A 22138-nucleotide genomic window follows, 5' to 3' on the forward strand; every position below is an offset into this window, starting at 1 on the left:
CAGTTCCTTCAATGACAACTTGCTTTCCTTCTCTCGGGATACTGACCAGCTCACGAACCTTGTTGATGACAGTAGAGTGCAGATCAGTCATGGCGGTAAAGATCTGGTTCGGATTTAGATATTGTTGTTTATACTAAAACAATCACATAAAAACACAAAATGGGAACTATAGTTTATTTCCTTGTAGAAGGGAAAGCATTTCGTGGTGCCTGTGCTTCGTGTTACACTTGCATGTTTTGGATGTGGAATATACAGACCAAGCAACTCGCTCACATGGACAGAAGATACATTTGTGAATCCAAAATGGTCACCATAACAGAGGTGCTCAACCCCGTCTTCTGGACTCAAGTACATTTTTTCCCCCGAGGCCAAAGAGGCAAGCCATATGTTGGCAACATCATAAAAATTAAGACTGGCTGGTGTGACCAAGGACTGGGCTTGAGAACCTATGATTCAAACACCTGATGGGTTCTGAGCATTTGCCTTCTGGTTTACTTCTCGTAGTATCAAGTTCCAATTATACATTCATTCAATCACCACTTTCTTGGTGATGGGTAGATGTTTGAAATACATATATAATGCAACCTGCAATTCCCTAGCAAAATACAAGTATGCAAATACATCATATGCTTATTCTCTTGCATTGCAGCTTTATTCAATGCACTACTTTTTTGCTTTATGTTACATTTGTCTCCCACAGAGTGGAATCATCAGGTCAAAGAAGGCCTATAGAACTACACCGGTACATGTTATTACTTATTATAACTTTCATAAGTGGACAGAGGAACATATTTGTGTTGCTGTTGACAATGGTCGACCGCTGCGGATAAATGAGCTATAACTGCTTGTTACTGTGTATTTTTTTGCTGACTGGTTAATGTGTACATGCCCTGCAACATTCAACAAAGAGAACCATCTGCTTTACTTAAGGCCCACCACAGCTTCATTATACATCCTTTGATTGTCTTCAGAATCACACTGCTTTGGAGTTACAACCTCCAGTCATTCAGAGGTGTTCCTTCTAAAATGCATTACCTGAAAAATAAACGTAATTCAGTCTGTTTCCTTGGATCCACCATCTGAATCACACAATCTATTAAATACCTGAAATACCATCTGGAATGAGGACCGAGTTATATGACTTTATTAGGGTTTGCTCAGCTCTACTGAGAGTTTGTTCCTCTGGCGTGTGTCCTGAATCACCTTGGTCTCTTGAGGAATATTGTTTTCATCATCTTTTTGTTCAGTTCAGAGAAAATTTCCTGAGAAAATAGCTTGAAGTAAGCATGTAGGACACAGTCTGCCACACATCTCTTCAAAATTTGTTATTGAATAAATCATATTTTTGATTTATGATTGAACAGACAAATAGAGCTAATTTGTAAAAGTCAGATGATCGGATGTGTCGTTTTAGCCTGTTCATGATATGGTGAACTGTCTTTGGAATAGAGACTGAAATCCATGCTGGACACGGACCGTTCTTTTCCTTAAATGCATGGAGGTTCTTCAGATGGAATTAGTGGGCTGCTGGGAGGAGCAGTGCTCAGTGAACGGAAGGCAAAGATGGACGGGTCATAAGCGGCATACCTGGGTGGAGGGCGGCTCCCAGTTAGGTTCTATGGAGACAGAATACAAAAGAATAATGTGTATTACTGTCTGAATTATTAGTTCATTATTAAGTACAAATTCATAGAAGGTTGAACACACAAAAAAAGACAATTCATGTGATTTAACATATAAAAACACACTTATAAATGATAGAATTGTTTTTTTTTTTGTTAAAAAACATGTTAATGTTATGAAATTTGTAATGTTAAAATCCATCTTTAGGTCAAATATGGGCAACCAGACCACTTATGTTCAGATTTCAGTGCGTACATCACCGCCCAATTGTGATTTCTAGTTATTGTGGATCCACAACATGTCCTAAACTGATCCCATATTTTCCTGTTACTTTCTTCTCCATATGTAATCTAGAATAAATGCTGGACTGTGGTGGTTGCCGAATTTTCTTATATAGTTAATGTTCACCTGACACCAAAGAGAGTCCTCCTGAGAGCCCTGACACACAATTAGTAGGCGGCCTTTGACGTCAGAAAAAATTGAGAACCTCCAAATGAACAGCGATGTGGTTTAGTTTGGGACGGAACTGTGCTGATCACATGAACGCCTCAGGCTATTGAAATCATCACTATAATTACTGGATTAATCACCGTGCTTAGAAGAAAAGTAGGTTACTGACTGCACAGGAAACTTTTTTCCATTCTGCCAGTGTGCTGACAGACCCTTCAGAAGACTTCAGAATTCACATTTTCTCTCCATCTCGCTCTCATAGGCCCAGGGTGTAATTCTTAAATTAGTCGCCCAGAGTCATTCTCCTTGCTGAACAGGAAGCGGCTTTGTGTGACTTGGCACTGACAAAACACTCTCTCCTCTGCCTGCTTGTGGTAGGAGCCTGTCATCACTCTCCTGCAGCAGCCACTAGTACCAAAAGATGTAGGAAAGGTGACCACACAAACACTATGCTTCTGATCTCTAAGGATGTAAAATAGAAATATCAGTTTTAGATCCATAATATTTCAGCTTTAGATACACTAAATATTCTGAATGCATGAATGTACCACAAGTGGGCAGTATAGCACCTGCTCACCAGGCAAGTGACTCCTAAGTTGATATATATATATATATACACACACTATACTAGCATTAGTCAGTGTCACCCAGATCTACAACCACAGTTTGAGATTTGAATTAAAATGCCCAGATCATCTCTCAAACTGGGCCAGATCAGACATTGCTAAAAGGGTTGCTATGGCTGTGGTCAAAGTATGCGATTTTATGCAGGGCCACTGTGCAGAAGCTCTACGTAACTTGGTAACCAGATCCAAAGCATATGACTGGTGCAACTAAATCAAAGCTTATGCCCTAACAGTCGAGTCACTTCACTTCTGTGTGCAGTATATTAAGCATGCTTACAAGGGTGCGTGACCATCATCTATTTAGAAATTTGCATTATTAGTATTTAGCAGAACTTATAAATTAAGAAGAAGTGACCATGTACAGATAACACAACTGCCACCTTTTGTCTGAAGATCTATCACTGTTTGAGGTGAGCAAACATCCCATTATCTGCTCCCACTTGCTCCTGAAGTACCCCCCAGAGTCTGGCTGACAGAAGGCACCTATCAAGTTTCTTGTGGTAGAAAGGCGGCAGGGGTTAAGAGGTTCTCCATATGGTCGGTCACATTCACCAAATTCCGAATTCCAATTCCAGGTAAATGCAAAAGAAATGACTACCATGTAAGCACACCTACGGTGTTTCAATTGTTCTGCAAAATAGTCCAAATTCTAAAACAGGAAGGCTTTATTTTCACCCAGATCCTATTTACCATTATGTGACAGTTAAGTGTTAATAATTATGGATTTAAAAACCTATCCATGATTGATGTTACAAGCACAACACAACAATCAACAGATTGGCGGGTAAGCAAGAGGACCCGTAATCGGAAGGTTGCTGGTTTGCGTGCTGTGCAGTGTACCACAGTCACTTCGGATCATGAAGCCTCGTTGGATTTTCACGCCAATCCAGAAAGGTCCACGAAAAACCTTCTAGCTAACAGGTACGTCAAGTCGGCAAAAGTTCTCTTCATTAGAACCCAGTCTGCACCGGTTTTAAGACTCTAGGGGACATGTTGTTTTATGTAAGGATTTTATTCATTTTAACACCTTAAAAGTTGCTTGTGCAGAACAGGGTAGTTGTGATTTGCAGAAAGTGGTTTGCTGGGAGCCCATTTTAAACATTGTTTATGTAAAGCTTGTGTCGGGCTTATCAGAAATAATTTTCCAAGAATAGAAGAAGTCCTTTGTTTGTAGCCGTTTGTTTCTGCAAATCATGAAGACATACTTGATGTGACATTGGCGAACATGCCCTGTTGTTGTTTTTTTTTTTTTTGTCTTCATGGCGAGCATGACCTTCTGAATATGGAGTTCATTTGTTCAAAACCAAAAAGTACTTATATTTCAAATGAAGACATAAAGTGGTAGTAGCCTACTGGGTAAAATACTCACCTATGAACCAGAAGACCCAGGTTCAAATCCCACTTACTACCATTATGTCCCTGAGCAAGACACTTAACCCTAAGATGCTCTAGGGGGGGACTGTCCCTGTAACTACTGATTGTAAGTCGCTCTGGATAAGGGCATCTGATGAATGCTGTAAATGTAAATGTAAAAGACATCTTAATTTAAAAACTTTCAAATCAAACTGTTTTAGCCAGACCTTTCACAATTGTATTTATGTCTGAGACATCATACCACAAAAGGGCATTTCTATGTTGTTAATGATGTGGTGCAAACATTCAGGACTCTCCAGTACAACCTGTGCTAACAAGGCAATACTACACTCATAAATAAGCCTAGAACAATAAAAGCCAAACTTCAGTTGCTTACAGTTCAAGAGCTCTGTCATCAATAGGCTTTTCGCTAAGAAAATGAATATTAGCAGTTGTGTTTTTGAGGTTTCTATTTAATGCCTGCTGTAAAAAAAATCTCATAAAAAAAAACATGCTTAATACTCTTCCCGGTTCACATCCGATTGCTTGCAGAGGCAACTGATTAAGTCAACTTTTTTCATAACCTGCCACTTCAACATTATCTTGACAACTTTTAATATTATATGGGCACTTATATTTTGCCTGAAGCTAATTTTTAACAAGGGGTGTCAAAATGATTTGTGTACGTACAGACGACGTTATTTAGGCTGCAGATAGCCATCTCGAGTGCAGGCTGGAACACCCTGGGATAAAGAAACAGCTTCTAGGGAAACAGGTCAGACACCCCTGCATTTATGGCTGCAGCGGCGCTCCGTGGGAACGAGCTCAGCCTGCCTCCACCCCCTCCCTGTCCCCAACACTCTGCTGCACAGCTTCGGGTCCGGCTCTGTTTGCCCAATCTGGCTGTGTGTGGGCGGCCTCCCCCCTTCTCCCACACATCTTCCCCTTTCTTTTTACTCCCAGCACAGCTCCTCAGCCTTCCCAAACTACCCCCCATTCAGAAGTGCAGCGGTCCCCGCACGGCCTCGAACCCTCACCTGGAGCCCAGCCAGGAAAAAGAAAATGAGAGATGCAGGGATGAGCGATAGAGGCAAAGAAAGCAAAGGGGCCCCAGTTTTGCATGGAGAGACTTGCCCAGCATGGAGGGGAGCTGATAAAACCGGCGCATTGGGGGGGGGATTAGGAGATAATTAACAACACTGAGGACCCGCTGCCCGCAGATCACAGATAGCGCGACAGCTGGAGCGCTACTCGCGGAAAGTGATGCACGCGCACAACTCGCGACTTCACCAGAGACCCCCAAAGACACTGGTACTGGTGCACTGATCCTGATAACGCCCCTCCTGAAATGGTCCCTCTCCTACCCAGCAGACTTCAGCTTTCCACAGCAGGACAACGAGCGAGCATCATTAAATATCAGAAACAGACAGCTGCTTGGTGTGTGTAATAGTAAACGTGTATCGTAATCTTCGCTCCTAAAGCAAAAAAGACTTTAGATGTGAGGCAATAAAATAAATACAAGCCTGTTTAGTTACAAATCCAAAAATGTGAAAGACGACTGGAGCAACATAATGAGGACAGACGCTGTTATTAGCGGTCGACCGACTAATTGGGTCAATTAATGCCGTATGTGATAATCTGCATCTTCTGATGCTAACAAAATTGCAAAATATCCATTGAGTCTATACCCAGTGAAAAAATTACATACATCATAAATGAAATAGTTACAGTACACTTCTATCAGGTTTTTCTGACCTAGCTATAAATCTACTTTATACACTAAACTCTACGCTACTGTTACTGTTCTTTTCACTCATCTTATAGCATAGTACAATACATACATACATACTGCTGACAAGGTCTACTTGCATACAATGCAATGTTCAATGTAATAATTTTAAATGTTAATTCAAGTTTAGAAATGTATTGGAATCATTATTATTATGTATTATTACTAGTATTAGGTTATCTTGTATCAGGTGAAAATCATATTCTTACTCTTCTCTATAATATTGCCATAATCACCAATTTAAAACCCTATAATTGTTTGGCCACTAACTACATGTGCACGGTAGTCATAACCATAGCCATTCACCATCAAACAGGTGAAATCTATTGGTGGAAGAACAGAAGCTGGTGGATGTTGTGGTTCTTGTTTTCCCCTTTGTCATGAGATCTTGGACCATTTACAGTAAATTAAATTATGAATTTGAATTCACAGTTATTAATCTCATTGGGAGAATCACCGTTCGATTCACTGTTCATTGGGTATATGGCCAATTATTCAGTTTTGAGTCTTTAAAATGAGTCTCTGTTTGTGTAACCATGACTCATTTCCCGGACACCGGCAGCCTGACCCCCACAGTTGGCCATGTGCGTGACCGATTTTCTGTGCCGTACAAGCTGGGCAGGGGAGGAAGGAGACTGCCTCTCTCTGGAGCACCCCACACTGGTTTTCGGCGTCACACGCTAGCCTCTATCTGTTCAGGCCTTCTGGAGCTGAGTGGGCACTGCCAGAAAAGCACCCAGGCACCTCGGAGACAGCTCAAGAGGTCAGCGGGTTGACGCAGTCTGCAAAGCTACTGCCGAACTGGGTGTGGGTACTGCACAAGGCTTCCTAGCCGAGGCTCAATTAAAACGAAACCAGCCCGATGGCTCCAACTGAATATCACATTTGTTCATTCTTGGCACTTGGGCCGGAGGAGCTTTGGTGATGAAAACTGGCTGGAGTTTAATCACCAGACATGAGAACTCCTGTTGGGGAGGATAAGAGCTGGCTTCAGTGGAAGCATGGGAACGGGTACCTGTGCCAGGTGCTCTCCCAGCATGCATTTGGAGGGACCTGGCAATGCTAGTAGTGTAAGAGGTCAGGCTGGACAGAAGTTGATGTGGTTTCTATTCCTTTTATTGGCAATTTTGGCACCGTATCGTACAACCTCTTAAACGTTTATTGTTTTTAACACAACACGTAGACATATTATAAATTATATAAAATTGATTAGATTACTCAATCCATGTCAATACGATATCAGTGTGTATCAATAAGCAATATTTTAGCAATATTCATACCAAACAAATTAAGAGCATGCTCTTGTCTCTCATAAGTGTACCTTTGTCTCTCTACTAGGTTGTTTCTTTATTGCGTGAGATAAATCCTTACCCGAATCTTTATAGTCCTTGTTTTCCCCCCACCGCTCTTTTTCTGCATTTTCTGCAATGAAGGAAAAAAGGAAAGAAGATTTTAGATAGATCAGATGTACCAAGACCCCCTTAGCATGCCACCTATTGTGAACATCAACAGTGTGATACGGTCAGTCTAAACATGCTGTGTTTTCCCCCCCTCAGCCTTCAGAGCAGGGCTGGGTCACCTTTGAAGGTCCAGGGCCACTGCGGTCAACAAAGCTAAATAACATAATCGAGCATAACATCCTGCCGGCGACCCACCTGGTCAACCGCACAGAGCGTGCAGATTCTCTACAATAATGAACGTGCCCCGGGGCCTTCCTAATAGGGAGCGGTGAAATGGAAACTGGAGACCTGCTCAGAACGGCAGAAAGAGGGCAAACCTGCTAGTAGGACTGATGGTGAGCTAACCTTGCCTGGTTGGTCCACGAGCGCCAAAAACAGGGTCTGTTGGGAACATATTGTGTGGCCGCTCAACCATACCAGGCCTAGGGTAGGACACCTGTCATGGACAGACCCTTCCGTGATTAGCGTTGGAGCCAAAACAATGGCCAGACCTCCATACATGTGTGCGGTGTTTTAGCTGCTGATTATGGATTAGGGGTATTGGATTAGTCAGGGGCTTCAGATGGGCAGACGACGCAAAGAAATGAATGCAAAAAACAATCTGTCACCATGGACCCTTGAAAACACTGTATGTGTAGACGCATGCATTTGCATTTTTTGCCTTCTGATCTTCACCATGTCACCAAAAATGTGTGCACTGACTATTCATGATGTTTGTATTATGCTCAATGTAACTCAATTTAAATCGCATTTCTGTGTACATGTTTAAAATTAAGTAGAGTGCATGTGAGAGAGAGAGAGAGAGAGAGAGAAAAGAACTGCGACTTTCTGAGACGTCTCCGTTACTGTCTCCCCTCAAACACCCTCCCGTTCCACTCGACAGAGCATGCAGCCTCTCACAGACACACACACACACACACACATTCATTCACTGGCCGACTGTCTCTCATCATCTGCTGCTCTGTGCTTATGTCCAGAGACATATGGAGCCCCCCTGACCCCCCACCCAATGACCCCCCCCCCCTTCCTTTCCTTTCTCTCACTCGCTCTCACTGCTCCTGGTTACTGGGTTTAAAGAAATGACTGGACTGGTGTCTTAGTAGCACAGACCTTGTTTGTCTCCCTGTCTGCTTCTGTTTTTTTTTTTTTCTTGTGGCATGGGCACCAAGTGCAGGACAGACATCTGTCACATGTTCATTTGCGTCTGACCACTCATCAGATTAATCGGGCCCACCCGTGATAGGGCCCGGCTGCCACCTATTTAATCATTACCCTTTTGTATTATGTTATGTATCAACATAATATAATATATACTTTAAAAAGTTACTAACAGACCCCATTTGAGATTTGATGATAAAACAATATGCATCATTTTTATCTTACAATCCCCAACTCTAACGCTAATTTAAATGCAATTTTTCCCCCCTTTGTCCTACACTCTCAAAATGAATTGAAACCACCAGGTCTGACAGCTGACAGCAGAACTCTCCTGACCTGCTGCATTTTTTCTAGGTCCAGACTGGGTCGTCTGGGCTCTGAGCTGTAGGCTGGCCGGTGCCGCCAGTATGGCAGAGTGGGCTGTTCGAAGTGGGTAGTGATGATGGGCCGAGTCTGCAGCCGAACAACACCAGGGGCCTTGAGGCTGCGTGGCGGTGAGGAGCTGAAGAGTACGGGGCTCGGGGAAGCCAGTCGATTGCCAGTCTCCATGGGCAACCCACACAAATTCTTCACCTCCTCATCACTGGAGGCGCTGCTGTGGTCGCCGTGACGGTGGCCATAATGGTGGTAATGGTGGTGAAGAGTCCACTTCCTGCTGTCCATGCCGGCCGTGGGGGTGGGGGCATTAGCACTCTGCAAGAAGTCTCGGCTGATGCGCTCCAGCTCCTCCTCAGAGCTGTGCCGGTCCAGCCCGGGGTCCAGCAGCACCCGCAGGCGCCGCAGGTGGGCCGGAGAGAGCAGGTCCTGGTTGTGCTGCTGGCTTGTAGCCAAAGGGGTCAGAGCACAGTTCCGCCGTCGATCTATGAGCAGAGGTCAAAGGTCAGACATTCAACTTCACGTGCATGACCACGAGTCTGAGTCACCTACTTGATTTACGGTACAGGTTGAAACTTAAATGTGCGCTGCAGAGGAGCCTCTTATTTCACATCCTGTCCTCTAACATGTCCTCTGAATGATCCCCACATTGAGACATACTCTTAATCAGCTCTCCAGCTAACTGTAACAAAGTTAAACCAGGCTGATAAAGGCTACACCAAGTGTACTGAAAAAAAGGACTTTTATCAGAAATTATTTAAGTTAGCACACCAGATGCATAGTTTGCATGGGATTGTAACTTTCCTGCTTGTTACTTACATTAAATCCTGAAAAATGTCAAAAGAAGATTATTTTATCCATTGATTAAACCAGTGTTGCCTACAGACTTAAAACTAAACAGTGCTGCTTAAATTAACAATTAAATTAACAGATCAGATTAGAGCAAAGATAAAGGTGTACAGTTTCTCACACACACACACACACACACACACACACACACACACACACACACAAACCTCTGTCAATCTGAGCCAGTTCCTGATTCTCCTCCTCAGAGTCCTCACTCTCCCCTCCCTCCTCACTGCCATGGTAGGATATCTGTAGAGGAGCAAACGAGGGTCACGTGTCACACCCGAGTCACCAGAATTCACCGGGGTGGAGGGGTTTCTAGTGGGTTTGCCACCTGTCCTCCAGTGAAACTGCCCATCACACTCACAGCAAACAACGTACCAGCCACTCTGTCACACTGTTCTACTTTGCATTTAACCCGTATATAACACCTACACCTCACACGTCTGGCCAATTGTGAGGAATATTTTATCATGAGAAGAAGTTTCGGCACACCTATTCATTTGTGGGTCTTTTTCTTAAACTGCAGAACAAAAGAGAAGACTCAAAAGGATGAAATAACACATGAGGTTATGTGGTAGACCATATGTTATGCTACTCAAAGCATAAAATATGGTCTTAAGTTACATTAAGTTAGACAATGGGGGTGGCTTTCCAACAAACCTGAAGGAGCCTCAACAGAGTATGTGTCAGGGTGGCAGTGGCCACCTCAAGCTTAATCCTCTACGGGTCGCATACATGTTTATCATTCTAGTCCAAAAATCTACTTTTTTGGAATTTGTGGACAGATGGTTAGGTTTACAATGATAAATTGGAGTTGTAAATCTTGTCAAGACCAAAAAGACCAGGAAAAAATGTCAATTATTATTTATTATTACTATAGTATGTTTTTCCAGAGCACACACACTGGCAAGCTATGTATTAAAAATTAGGTGTGTGTTTTAGATGCTTAATCCTTTAATGCCTGAACCAAGGCATTAAACCCAGAAAATTATATTTTCTACCTTAAGTTTTTATTAGGTCCTTTAACAAAATGCAAATAAATAGTTTTTTGTTTGTATCGTCTTTGATTCTTTGGGCATTACACATTGCAAGTACGTCTTTTGTTTTTGTATCATATTTTATACTTCAGGCAACATCATCATGCTCTGCACTGGGAGTCCAGTTCATATCTTCCACTTAGTCATCTGTCTCCACAAGGCCCTCTACGTCACACAAATTGCCGTCAAGTAATTGATCTTCCTTTTAGCCATCTATAAATAAGCCATTGCATAGATATTTATGAATTTGGAGTCTAATTATTTGTTCACATTTCCCATTTCAATCTGTAAATTGTGTAATTGATTAATCAAAATGCTGTATTGTGGACTATGGAAGTCCAATATATATAACATCCAGAAAAAATAAAAAATGACCATAGAAGGATTTTCCACTAAACCTCCCTTTATACTGACTATATGTGAGAATTTTTGTATTTCAAAAGGTAAAACAACACAAGCATCAGATAGTATACAAAAAGGCTTTTATGAAAAGTTTATGTCTCAAAAATACATGTCTCAAATATGACATGCATGGTATTAAATGGTCAAATCGCCCGGTATTTTTTTGGCGAGACATGTATGCCACCCCAAATGATCACAGATCCATCCTGGCAACAGACAATTTCCTGGCTAATGGACATTAGCCACATGCTAAATGTAAACCTACTGACTCACATCACTGCTGGCAGCTGGTTTTAGCTCCTTCATAGATCATCTCTGATGGCCCATCCCAGCTCTTGCTTAAGCTGGTTGACTGGAGTGTGTGATGAGTTTATAATGGTTCACCATCTAAGACAAACAGCAGCTTTTTAGCCGTATTCTTACAGCAGGAGTGCGCCACTCTGCATAAACACTGCTCAGATTTCACTAAACATTCAGATATTTTTCACTGATCTGATCTCCATATAAGACATAAAAACACAACACAGCATGTGTTGAGAGCAGCATGTCTCTTTCACCAACCCTGTCCATATAAACAGTAAACCCTTAAACCCGAAACGGATATGTTCTGCAGTCCATCAAGTCTGCGTAAGGAGGAATCCTGGCACATTCTTGTTTCAGCCAACGTAGGCTTTTTTGTGATGTTTTGCTTGAATGTCCCAATTCAACTCAAGCCACAGGACATCAATGGGACTGAGGGCAGGAGTTTGCCATAAATACAGACTCTCTAAACCCTGGCTGATTTACTCCTGTGTTTTGAATAAAAGTACTGCTGCCTGTCCCAGACTCGTACGGGATAAATCACAGACATTCAGCTGTAAAGCTTCCTGGTGGAACTTGGAATTCATCCTTCCCACCGTGGGCCTTCTGGGCCGTGAAGCTCCACTTCTGCCTTGTCTGTCCGTGGGACACTGTTTCTTATCCGAACTGTTCCAATGCTTTATAAACTCGACTCGACAAATCTTTCATCTTTTCCAAATGACTGCAGTGCATTCCATATCAGCGCCAGATGTTTAGATTGGTTTGTATATCTTGTGGATGAATCATAACCTACCTGTCGAATGCGGAATGGATTAGGTCACGCATATTCAGGTCACATGCGCAAATGTGTGTATCTGCAAATTCATATGAGCAGAGTGTATGTGCGTGTTGGTTTATGGAGAGCGAGATCCGCAGCCTGGCCCCCATATTCAGTTCCCTGAGACCCGCATACCTCTTTAAAAAGAAACGCTTGCAGGAGCCCCGCCATCTGCGGTGTTAAGAGTTAAGCAACGTACTGTACAGTAATTACCTCGCCCAAGCTAGGCCAAGCAGGTGCCATCTGTCTGCAAGCAGTGCTTACACACACACACACGCACACACACACACATGCACACACTCACTCAGACACTCATGGAGCGAGAGAGGGGGGGGGGGTATTTCAAGGGGTTTGATAGTTTTAGGTTAAGTCTTTACATTTAGCCTATTTCTTAGTGTTGCTCATCATTCTGCTATCTGCCAGATAAATATATTCACCGTGATAAATGAGCTCTTAATTTAACCAATTCTTAAAATGACACCATGTCATGTGCAGAATTTGTCACAATTTGTCATCAACTACTGACAACGTGGTGTTGATGTCACTGTGCCTGTACGAATGTCAAATAACAAGGCCGCGTTGTCAGAAGGACTATGTACACTGTGGGGAAAACATGCGAGTGGGCAGTTAATGGCCATGGATTCATTCATGAGACACATTCTCCAGAAGTTTTCTTTTGAAGGATCCTACAAGTCGAGACAGACAGTCTTCAAATTCAGACTCAAAGGCCAACAAAATAAAGATATTCATAACATATGCGCATGTCAAGTAACATCATAATAATAGTATATTATAATTGAATATTTTAGAGCACTAGCAACTTAACACCTAAGAACGCTTCTATCTATTTCACATTTGATCCATGACATAGACCCCATAAGTATTGCCAAAATTAGATCTAACTCAGTTTGGTTTTTAAATAAACACAAACCCAGCCCGAGTCAAGTTTTGCCAGAACACAAGAAACTCCCTGCAACAAGTCCCTTTTCCCTCCCCCGAAGACCTTGCTTTGGTATTTTGTTTCTGCCACAGATTTGCACAGGCTCCCTGAGGCATCCGTGCCACAAGTTTTGAGCATGTCCACTGGCCAAGCGGCCTCAGATTTACACTTCATGCACAGATAAGCCGTGTTATTTAAAAAAAATGCAATCTCTCAGGTACAGTGAAAAATCACAGCGATCTGAGAGGTCTGCAAGAGGTTGCCTGGTTGGGAGTGACCCTGGTAGACATGGGTCCTTTAATCAACACAGGCCTGCATGGGAAGCAGCGCCGACGCACAACCGGAAAGTCTGGGTGTTTCTGTTTCGCAGGAAGATAAAGTTTAAGGCATTCCAAATAACCATAAGGGCACGGAGGAGACCGATTAGGGCCCAGTGGAGCCTGAAGAAAATTCCTGATGTCTCATTCAGAAGTAATCTGACTTCAAGAGTAGTTTAGCATAAAACACACACACTTCACCATGACTACCAAATACCTCCACATGGGCCATGTTACCATGGCGATGAGTCTCTAATGAGAAGATGTGGCGTCTTCACCTGGGAGCTTTGTGTGTATGCACAGGCAACACCAAGCAGTCCAAAACTGTGCAATACCCTTGTCATATATTCCCTCAGCTCCCCTCAGGAAATTAGGAAGACCAGAAAAAAAAAAAAAAAAAGTTAAAGACTGAGGGAAGTTGAGTCTTCGCTCTCATTTTATTCATGTCTTCCTCATGCATTTTGAGAACAGCCCATGATTGGCCATTTCCTGCAAAGACAATGCTGAAGACAAATTGAATTTTTTTTTTAATAATTAGTTGTTTCTTGTGGACAACTTGTTCAAACAGTCTATGGACTAATGCATGTGGAGAATATAGGATTTGAACCCCGTAAAGCATAATGTGCAATAGTCCGTGTTTGTGTTGGGGATTTGCATGGCCTGTGTACTGCAGCCCAGGCCCAGCTCATTTGAGTTTTCTCCTTCACCAGTTCCCTCTAATTTGAATGAAGTTGCTCTCTTTTTAAATTTGTTTTTTTTAACACGTTGGAAACTCACAGAGACGAGATGTATGTGAGGCCAAAACGGATTCACCAACTGTAAGCAGGCCATCATTTAAGCAAATGATTTGAATGATTCAGAGGACAGAGTAAGCGGAGGATGTTTAGAACAAAGATTATCCTGGAATCACTGACTTTATGTACAAAAATCTAATGATTAACTCATCTTTGTCCTATGACTTTTAGTTAAAGCAGAACAGAAATATCTCTGGAAGCAACAAATGGCTGTAAATAAGGATGGCATGTCTGATGTTTTACATCCTTTCCTCCCAACTGTCTTTTAACTTTTGACATCAGTCATTATGGCTTAATCATAATTTCAGATAGTATATTTAACATTCTAGGTTGAGACACTACAAAGAATAGCCAGCCTATTCAGTCAGATTCCTGCTTCCAGGTGCTCCTTATCTGTTGATCTGTTGATCGTTTAAATGGCCTAAATGTCCCCATTGCATCAGTTTGTTACTGTCTTCTTTCATGCAAGTGTCACGTCAAGTCACGTGAATTTCAGTCACAATTGGAGAAAATTTCAATGCAGCCAAGGTGAGTCTAAACATTTTTTCCCCATTTTTTAAAACTTACTCATGTACTTACCTGCATTAATGTAACCCAATTTTAATGAGTTTATCATTGTTTCAGACACATGCTCCTGAATGAAATTAATTCCTGGTTACACCACTGTAGGTAAACAGGAACATCATAAGATGTCATCAGGATATTCTAAACTTCAAATTTCGACATAATTATGGATTATTTATTCTGCCTTGTTAAGAAATGAAGACTATACCACTTATCACATATGGCCTATGACAACATTTTGTTTTACAGAACGGATAAAAGTAACAAAGTAACAGCAGCTAACGCCATTTCCATAGAGCCGCGCAGTGTTATCTGATCTAAAAATGAACAGATCCATCACGCGTTTTGCAGTACTGTGACGCACATATGAGACCAGGCTGGCAACTTAGTACTTGTTGGAAACCTGATTCAGGAAACTGTAGCCTGCAGAGCACCAATTAAAAAAGAAACGCCATCACCACCTGTCATTTCTCATTGGATATTAATCATTAATGGCGGTATTGCAGAAATGGCCAATTGGCAGTGGTGGCAGTGGCAGTGGTGGCCTAGTGGTTAAGGAAGCTGCCCCGTAATCAGAAGGTTGCTGGTTCGAATCCCGATCCGCCAAGGTGCCACTGAGGTGCCACTGAGCAAAGCACCGTCCCCACACACTGCTCCCCGGGCGCCTGTCATGGCTGCCCACTGCTCACTCAGGGTGATGGGTTAAATGCAGAGGACACATTTCACTGTGTGCACCGTGTGCTGTGCTGCTGTGTATCACATGTGACAATCACTTCACTTTGATAACCAAAAATCCAATAACGACGCAACTATGTTGCGCTCTAAAGAACATCTGCTGGACAAGAGAAACATACACAGTGCCACACCCGCTCGGACGGATTAACGGTACTTCTTTCCATCGAAAGGTGTGCGAGAGATTAGGGCCAAGCAAGACGAGCGGGGATTACAGGCCGTGTGCGTGTGTGCGCGGTCAGATGACTCGGGGCCGGATGGTGTGAAGCCTGGTCAAGCAGGTACGCACACAAACGTGGATTAGCCACTTCTTCCAGAGCCAGAAATAAACGTTCCCTTCACAGGAGCGTACTCACGCGCTTAAATATAAACACATTCGTATCCGCACTCCAGCGCAAACCGCCTACACGTGGGCTGGCTTAAATCTACGACACGCGCAGTATGCTGGTGGGAGTGCGTTGTTCTGTAGGAGGCAGCACACACCGATTCGGAGGGCCTGGCTACGCCATCTGCTCCCCAGTTTGGGGTGGAAGGTACCCGTGTCATCGCGGACAGCTTGCCGTTGTTTAAGGGCGCCATGTGAATGACAGGAGGCGTGAGAGGGCGTGTGAGAGTTGGGCGAGGGACTGGATGTCTGCGTGAGTCCCGCGCCAGGGCGATGGGGTGACTCAGCGTGACCACGAAGAAAATGGCACCGAGGCACTCTGTCCCAGATCAGTGTCCACGCTCACTCACCTCAGACACAAGCATGGGCGCCCACGGTGTGTATGGCCAGCGAGTTCCACGTGCGAGCAGAGTCACAATTAAACACAATGTCCTTTCATATACCTTCACACATATGAGTACACAGCAACATGAAGTGCAAAAGCAACCTCCAGTCTGCCAGCATGCAAGTATACATAACATCGAACCACACACACACACACACACGCACACACACACACACTTATATATGTGACAATATTACATATCCGACATGTCCTATAATTCATATGCAGTTTTAAGTGTTTCTGATTATAATGAGCACTCAAGATTAATACACCGTAAAAACTTACATTTACATTTACAGCATTTATCAGACGCCCCTTATCCAGAGCGACTTACAATCAGTAGTTACAGGGACAGTCCCCCCTGGAGACACTTAGGTTTAAGTGTCATGCTCAGTGACACAATACTAGTAAGTGGGGTGTGAACCTGGGTCTTTTGGTTCATAGGCAAGTGTGTTACCCACTAGGCTACTACCACCCAACTTTTCACTCACTATGTTACTGTGTTGGCACTGAGAGTAGTAGGCCTACTGAAATTATTCATCCTGCCAGCACACCAAAACAGCACAATTATGTCAGCTGCCTTGTATAACGTCCTGCTTTGCAGAGTTGACATTGTTCACACTTGTCTACTGTCTTTTACACTCTGTGTACACTCCTGTCAGCACTTCTGCAGTCTTCAAAAGTCTTTTTTTGTGTTTTTTTGCACCATGGTTCTGGAGGAACACTGTCTCAACATAGATGACTGAAAATACTACAATGCTACTTTGGATTAGGATTCACACTGTTCACTGGCAAAAAGTAATAATTTTATTGTGCATTTATTTTGCATAAAAAGTATGCCTTAGTTAAACGACATTTTTAAAAGGTTCATGAATAAAAATTTAAAAATGGGAGAATTAAGAATGTGACTATAGGATTGGATTGCATCCAAACTGCCATATGGGAACTTAATGGCACAACAAGCCAATATAAATACCCCACACAAGAAAACTGATACTTTGATTTACTGCACGATTTTCTCATCCCCACCTGAAATGAATTCCTGGTTAAACAGGAACATAATATGTCATCAGGATATTCTAAACTTCAAATTTAGACATAAATGATAAATATTGATTTGTTTTTCATAGTTCTCATGCAGATATTTGAAGAGTAACTTAACCCCAAAGAAACCAAGTTTTAAACATGCTTCTAGTTGCCGCAATGAATAATGGTCTATGTTAAAAATGTCAAATATTGCTACTCAAGATAAACCAGACTCAGATAAACAGTTTTACAACCGCACTACACTAGACAGACCGCAAATGCAATGCAATTTCTGCACAGTGACAACTATGCAGTGCACTAAACAAAAATGATGATGTTCCTTTCAAAGCACGTTACAAATTGGCTGATGCACTATACAGAGTATTAGATAGCGATTGGGTGGATATTTCAGACACAGGGTGTATTTTAAATAAAAAAATAATAATAAATAAATAAATAAATAAATAAACACTTCTGTGGCAGTGGTGGCCTAGTCCCACACACTGCTACCTGGGCGCCTGTCATGGCTGCTCACTGCTCACCAAGGGTGATGGTTAAATGCAGAGGACACATTTTGTTGTGTGCACTGTTTCACAATCACTTCACTTTCACTTCACTGTGTTAAGTCAGTTTGTGAGAGACTTATTAAAGTCAATTTCCAAAAATCAGCTGTGGTGCAGAATTACATCCATTTTGAGCCAGTCCTACAAGGAGGTTTCCCCAGGATGCGTCGTTTCGGTGTGTGTAGCTTTGAATGCAAATTGGGAGGAGAGAGACGGGACGAGCAGGAGAGCGGCCATTAGAAGTGTGTGGGAAATTAAATCAACACCATTCACCAACCACAATATTTGGCGCAAACAGAACATTGTGTTCGCATTTAATTCAGAAAAAAATTAATGAACCCCATGGCTCAGAGTTTCACGCAACTAAAAAAAAAAAAAGAATAATACATTAGTGCTCGTTTATACATCCAAACGCCAAGAAACTGCAATGCTTTGCTGGAAAATCTCTGGGCAGAAAAAGCATGAAAAAGGGGAGGTAACCTTTCCCCTTGTGATGAGATAAAGGGAGAAATTCCAGATCTGCCGCTCTCTGAACAGTGAAGCAGAATGAACAAAGCCCGCTTTATACATAGCGCCATTTCTAGCCACTGCAGGACCATATACAGCCTAGGGGAACTCGTATTAATGTTAAATAACATCACAAAATTACATTTTCATGATAGGGCACCTTTAACGTGCTACGTGACAAATACTTTGTCACTAGTGCACCGGCTAATTGCTTACGGCTGCAACCTTGCTGTTCAGGACGTAATACGTTTGGTTGTAAATCCTGAACATCTCATGATATGCTTTCATGTCCTCCCAATATGTCCACATTCTTGCAATGCCTACTTGAAATTGGAAGCGCAAGCTCTCTGTTTGTGTTGTTACACAATCCGACCATTTGCTTCCCATCAGTGTAGAGGCTGCTGTGCAGAGCACACCAGTTGCTGCACTCCAGTGCACCTCGTAAAAGTAGCATTCATGAGGAAGTAGTAATTACAACTAGGTGTGCCTCGCTATAGGAGAAGGACAATACAATATGACTTGTGCACTTCAGTGCAGACAGGAGGAAATAGAAAGTCTGATCCCTAAATAAAACACACTTTTATTTCTTTAAAGAGACTGGGGAGAAGAAGTGAAACCGCAGCAAATAGACCTGGGCTGTTGCCATTATGAAAACAGACCATTTGAGAGAATGCTGGTGCAGCCAAAGGTTTCACAAACATGTCACCGACTCAAGACGGTGAGAACACCCTCCCTGCTCGTGATGGATCTCACAAATCCTCCTACTTCACGTAATTCTTTGTTGTGAGTGGTGAACTTTGTGTTTCTCGTACGAAACTGCAAACCTAAATTCAGCTATGGTGTATCCAGATGTGCTGCGCATTGTCTGTTGTCCAAAATAAACTGGCAGTGTAATCCTTGGCCCAGCATTCCATCCTTCCTTCACAAACTCATCTGACAACCAAACACTGATGATGCATGCCAAAAACTCTTGAGGTCTCTGACCTGAAACAGAACAAGTCTTCCATTATAAGAGCCAACAAAACCTCCAGCCTACCAAGAAGAACGTTGTTGTGTGCAGGTTATGATATAAATAATGAACACCAGAACACCAGAATCTGTGCTAAGTGCCAGCTTTGTGAGATGGTCTTTCTAGTCGTAGTCTCAACAGGACAGGCTATCCATGAACACACACACAAACACACAGAAAGAGTGCTTTCTTTGGACACCATGCATGTAGAAGGAGCATTGAAAGAGCAGGAACGACCAAGAAGGTCAGAGTGCGCAGGCCCTAGTCAAACACAGGAAGATGCACAATAAACACCGATCCATGCATGCAAACACACACACAAAACGTCCCATGGAGTCATGGGATCATCTTTTATAGGGTGTGTGTGTGTTTATTTATGTGTGGGTGTGACATATCTGTGTGTGTGTGTGTGTGTGTGAGAAGAGAGAGAATAATCAAGCATGAGCAAAAAAAAAAAAAAAAAGGGTTTGCACAATTGCATGATTGTAGAACTTCAGTCCTTGCATCAATTGAAAGACAGTACAACACCAGGTCTTACCCAACACCGCGATGACGTGCGCATGAGGCAGACAATATTTTAACACTGTTCTAGCGGTCCAAGATAAGACAGTCCAGTCAATAAAGCTCTATTTCACACGGTGTGTGCGCTTGTTGTTGGTCTTGGTGGTTGCAGCAGTGGGCATTTCAGTCATTTTCTGCATTGTGTGATTAACAAGAATTCAATGCAAATGGAGGAACAAGAAAATGTATAAAGCGCTTATACCTCATGTGTGTGAGGGAGATTAGTCCATGTGATCATGACACTGCCAATGTGTGCGCACTGTGTGGATCCCCTTTAAGTGACACAACATGCCGAGTGGGCCCCAGCTCTGCCATTAAAAACCCCTTCCTGACCAGTCAGCATAATAGTATTTATTAGAGCAAGCCACGGGGTCAAGAGAAGAGCGTGCCATGTGTGTCCACGGTTACAGGGATGAGTGGATCTGGGTGTGAGAGCTTCAGGAGAGCACTCTTGTACAACCTGTTTGTGGTGTGTGTGTGTGTGTGTGTGTGTTTTAATCAGAGGTCTGTGTGTTTAAAAAGCTGCACGGGCCAGCAATTTCTCAAGTTACGTATGCCAGAGTTTCGGAAGTTCAGAAGACTCCAGGCTTTCCCTCTGGACTGAAAGTAATCTGGCACTTCCTTTTTCGCCACGGTTAGCCACAGAGAGAAGTGCGAGCAGCAGTGTTCGGCGACCCACACATTCTCGCTTCTCCTGCATGCCAGCCACACTCGACAAACCGCGCTGTGATGATGCGGCGGCCCACACCCCCAGCAGCAGCGACCGGCAAAAAGCAAAAAAAAACGCACTCGCGGATCAACACCAGCTGGGCAACAGACTGGTCGGCCATTTCATAGTGATCGGTGCAGTCAAGAGTTTCTGCGTGACCCAAGCTGGACTCCAGAGCCCCCGTTCCCTCAGCTGTCACAGCGTGCATAATGTGCAGTTGTGTTCTGACGTGCAGTTTGCAACAGATCCTGGTGATGGGTTCAGAATGGTTCTTCCAAAAATGTCATTTGTGACAGGAATCGGCACATGTTATTAAAAGCGTGTAAAAGGTTGTATACAAAACCCACAAACTCACGTGAAACATACACCAATCAACATATACATCTGTAGCATTCCATGAAGGTATGAGACTTTTCCTGACGATGATCTATAGGCACGTACTCATCGTTATAAGAACAGAGGAGAACTTCGCACTCAATTTTTGGCTGGCGTCTTTACACGAAGTTATGAATATCGCGATAAATATCGATATCGGGAGAGAGAAAAAAACGTTTTAGCGTTGAGAGGAGGCCAAGTGACCTACCTTCAGCTGAAATGGATGGATTTCGTTGAGCGAATGCCTCCTCAGCTTCTTGGTCAGGGTCTTCAACATCCTGCTGTCACTTCACCGGCTTCTGTTCCTGACTCTCTCGGGGGGTTAAACATTCACGTCACAGATCGACATCGCTGCCCTGCACAAGTCACCGCTCGGAACCTACGCGGAACTCGGAGACATGTCCAAAAGTACAGGAAAAAAAAAAAAGTTTCAGATGCGCACATACATGCGCACGGACGCGCGCAGAAGGCACAGAAGCCCTGGCGCGTCTCACTGGGCGGCTACAGAAAAACGCAGAAAAGTCCCCGTTATCTGACGAGGGAGCTGAACGGAGCCTGGACGACAGCAGGAAGGGATTTTCTCTTGTTCAGCGATCCTGACCTCCAACTCCAAAAAAAAGCAAAAAGCAAAAAAAAAGTCCAAACATCTTACATTCTCCAATTGTCAAGTTTATTTATCAGCACCCACGTCCCAAACGGCGGGGGGTGGACAGGTTAAATGGTCTATTTCTTTATCATTATATGCATACACACTCTCACACACACACGCGCGCACACACACAAGCGGCTGATGAGGACGCGCATGCTACTTCTGCTGGCGCTTACGGGTCACGACGCTGCCATTGGCTGGCCGGCCGTATGACGTCACATACTTCGCTGTAGATGGGCGGGGTCTAGGTCGAGCCTTAAAGGCGCATCTCCTCAATGTTGTTCGACGGGGGGGGTGACATACTGGCACATTTTATTTACTTATTTACGCCATCATAGCATAATAGAGCATACTAATACTGATAATACTACTGCTGATTT

At 43.2% G+C, this 22138-nt stretch overlaps 1 protein-coding gene across 2 annotated transcripts; it reads right to left on the bottom strand.

Annotated features, from left to right (window-relative positions):
- Positions 1-160: 160 nt before the first annotated feature.
- On the bottom strand, positions 161-21883 carry LOC114802696 (uncharacterized). 2 transcript variants are annotated; one of them, XR_003751762.1, is made up of 6 exons: positions 21318-21883; positions 9851-9932; positions 8796-9319; positions 7213-7263; positions 1105-1616; positions 161-1035 (listed from the first exon to the last, which is right to left on the bottom strand). XR_003751762.1 is itself a non-coding variant. In XM_029001872.1 (5 exons), the coding sequence occupies exons 1-5, from the start codon at positions 21384-21386 to the stop codon at positions 1488-1490; spliced, it is 855 nt and encodes a 284-aa protein (XP_028857705.1). In that variant the 5' UTR covers positions 21387-21883; the 3' UTR covers positions 161-1487. The 2 variants fall into 2 exon arrangements, 1 of the variants encoding a protein (XP_028857705.1); XM_029001872.1 differs by having other exon boundaries at positions 161-1616.
- Positions 21884-22138: the final 255 nt, after the last annotated feature.

Source organism: Denticeps clupeoides, chromosome 1 (assembly GCF_900700375.1).
Source record: "Denticeps clupeoides chromosome 1, fDenClu1.1, whole genome shotgun sequence".
In the NCBI taxonomy this organism is placed as follows: domain Eukaryota; kingdom Metazoa; phylum Chordata; class Actinopteri; order Clupeiformes; family Denticipitidae; genus Denticeps; species Denticeps clupeoides.

Bases quoted from the DNA above. Each gene is read 5' to 3' on its own strand.
- LOC114802696 (XM_029001872.1), bottom strand. From the start codon at position 21,386: ATGTTGAAGACCCTGACCAAGAAGCTGAGGAGGCATTCGCTCAACGAA. The intron at 9,933-21,317 runs GTAGGTCACTTG...GCTCCTCTACAG, and splicing joins TCCATCCATTTCAGCTGAAG to ATATCCTACCATGGCAGTGA. The intron at 1,617-7,212 runs GTAAGGATTTAT...CTGTCTCCATAG, and splicing joins CAAGGACTATAAAGATTCGG to AACCTAACTGGGAGCCGCCC.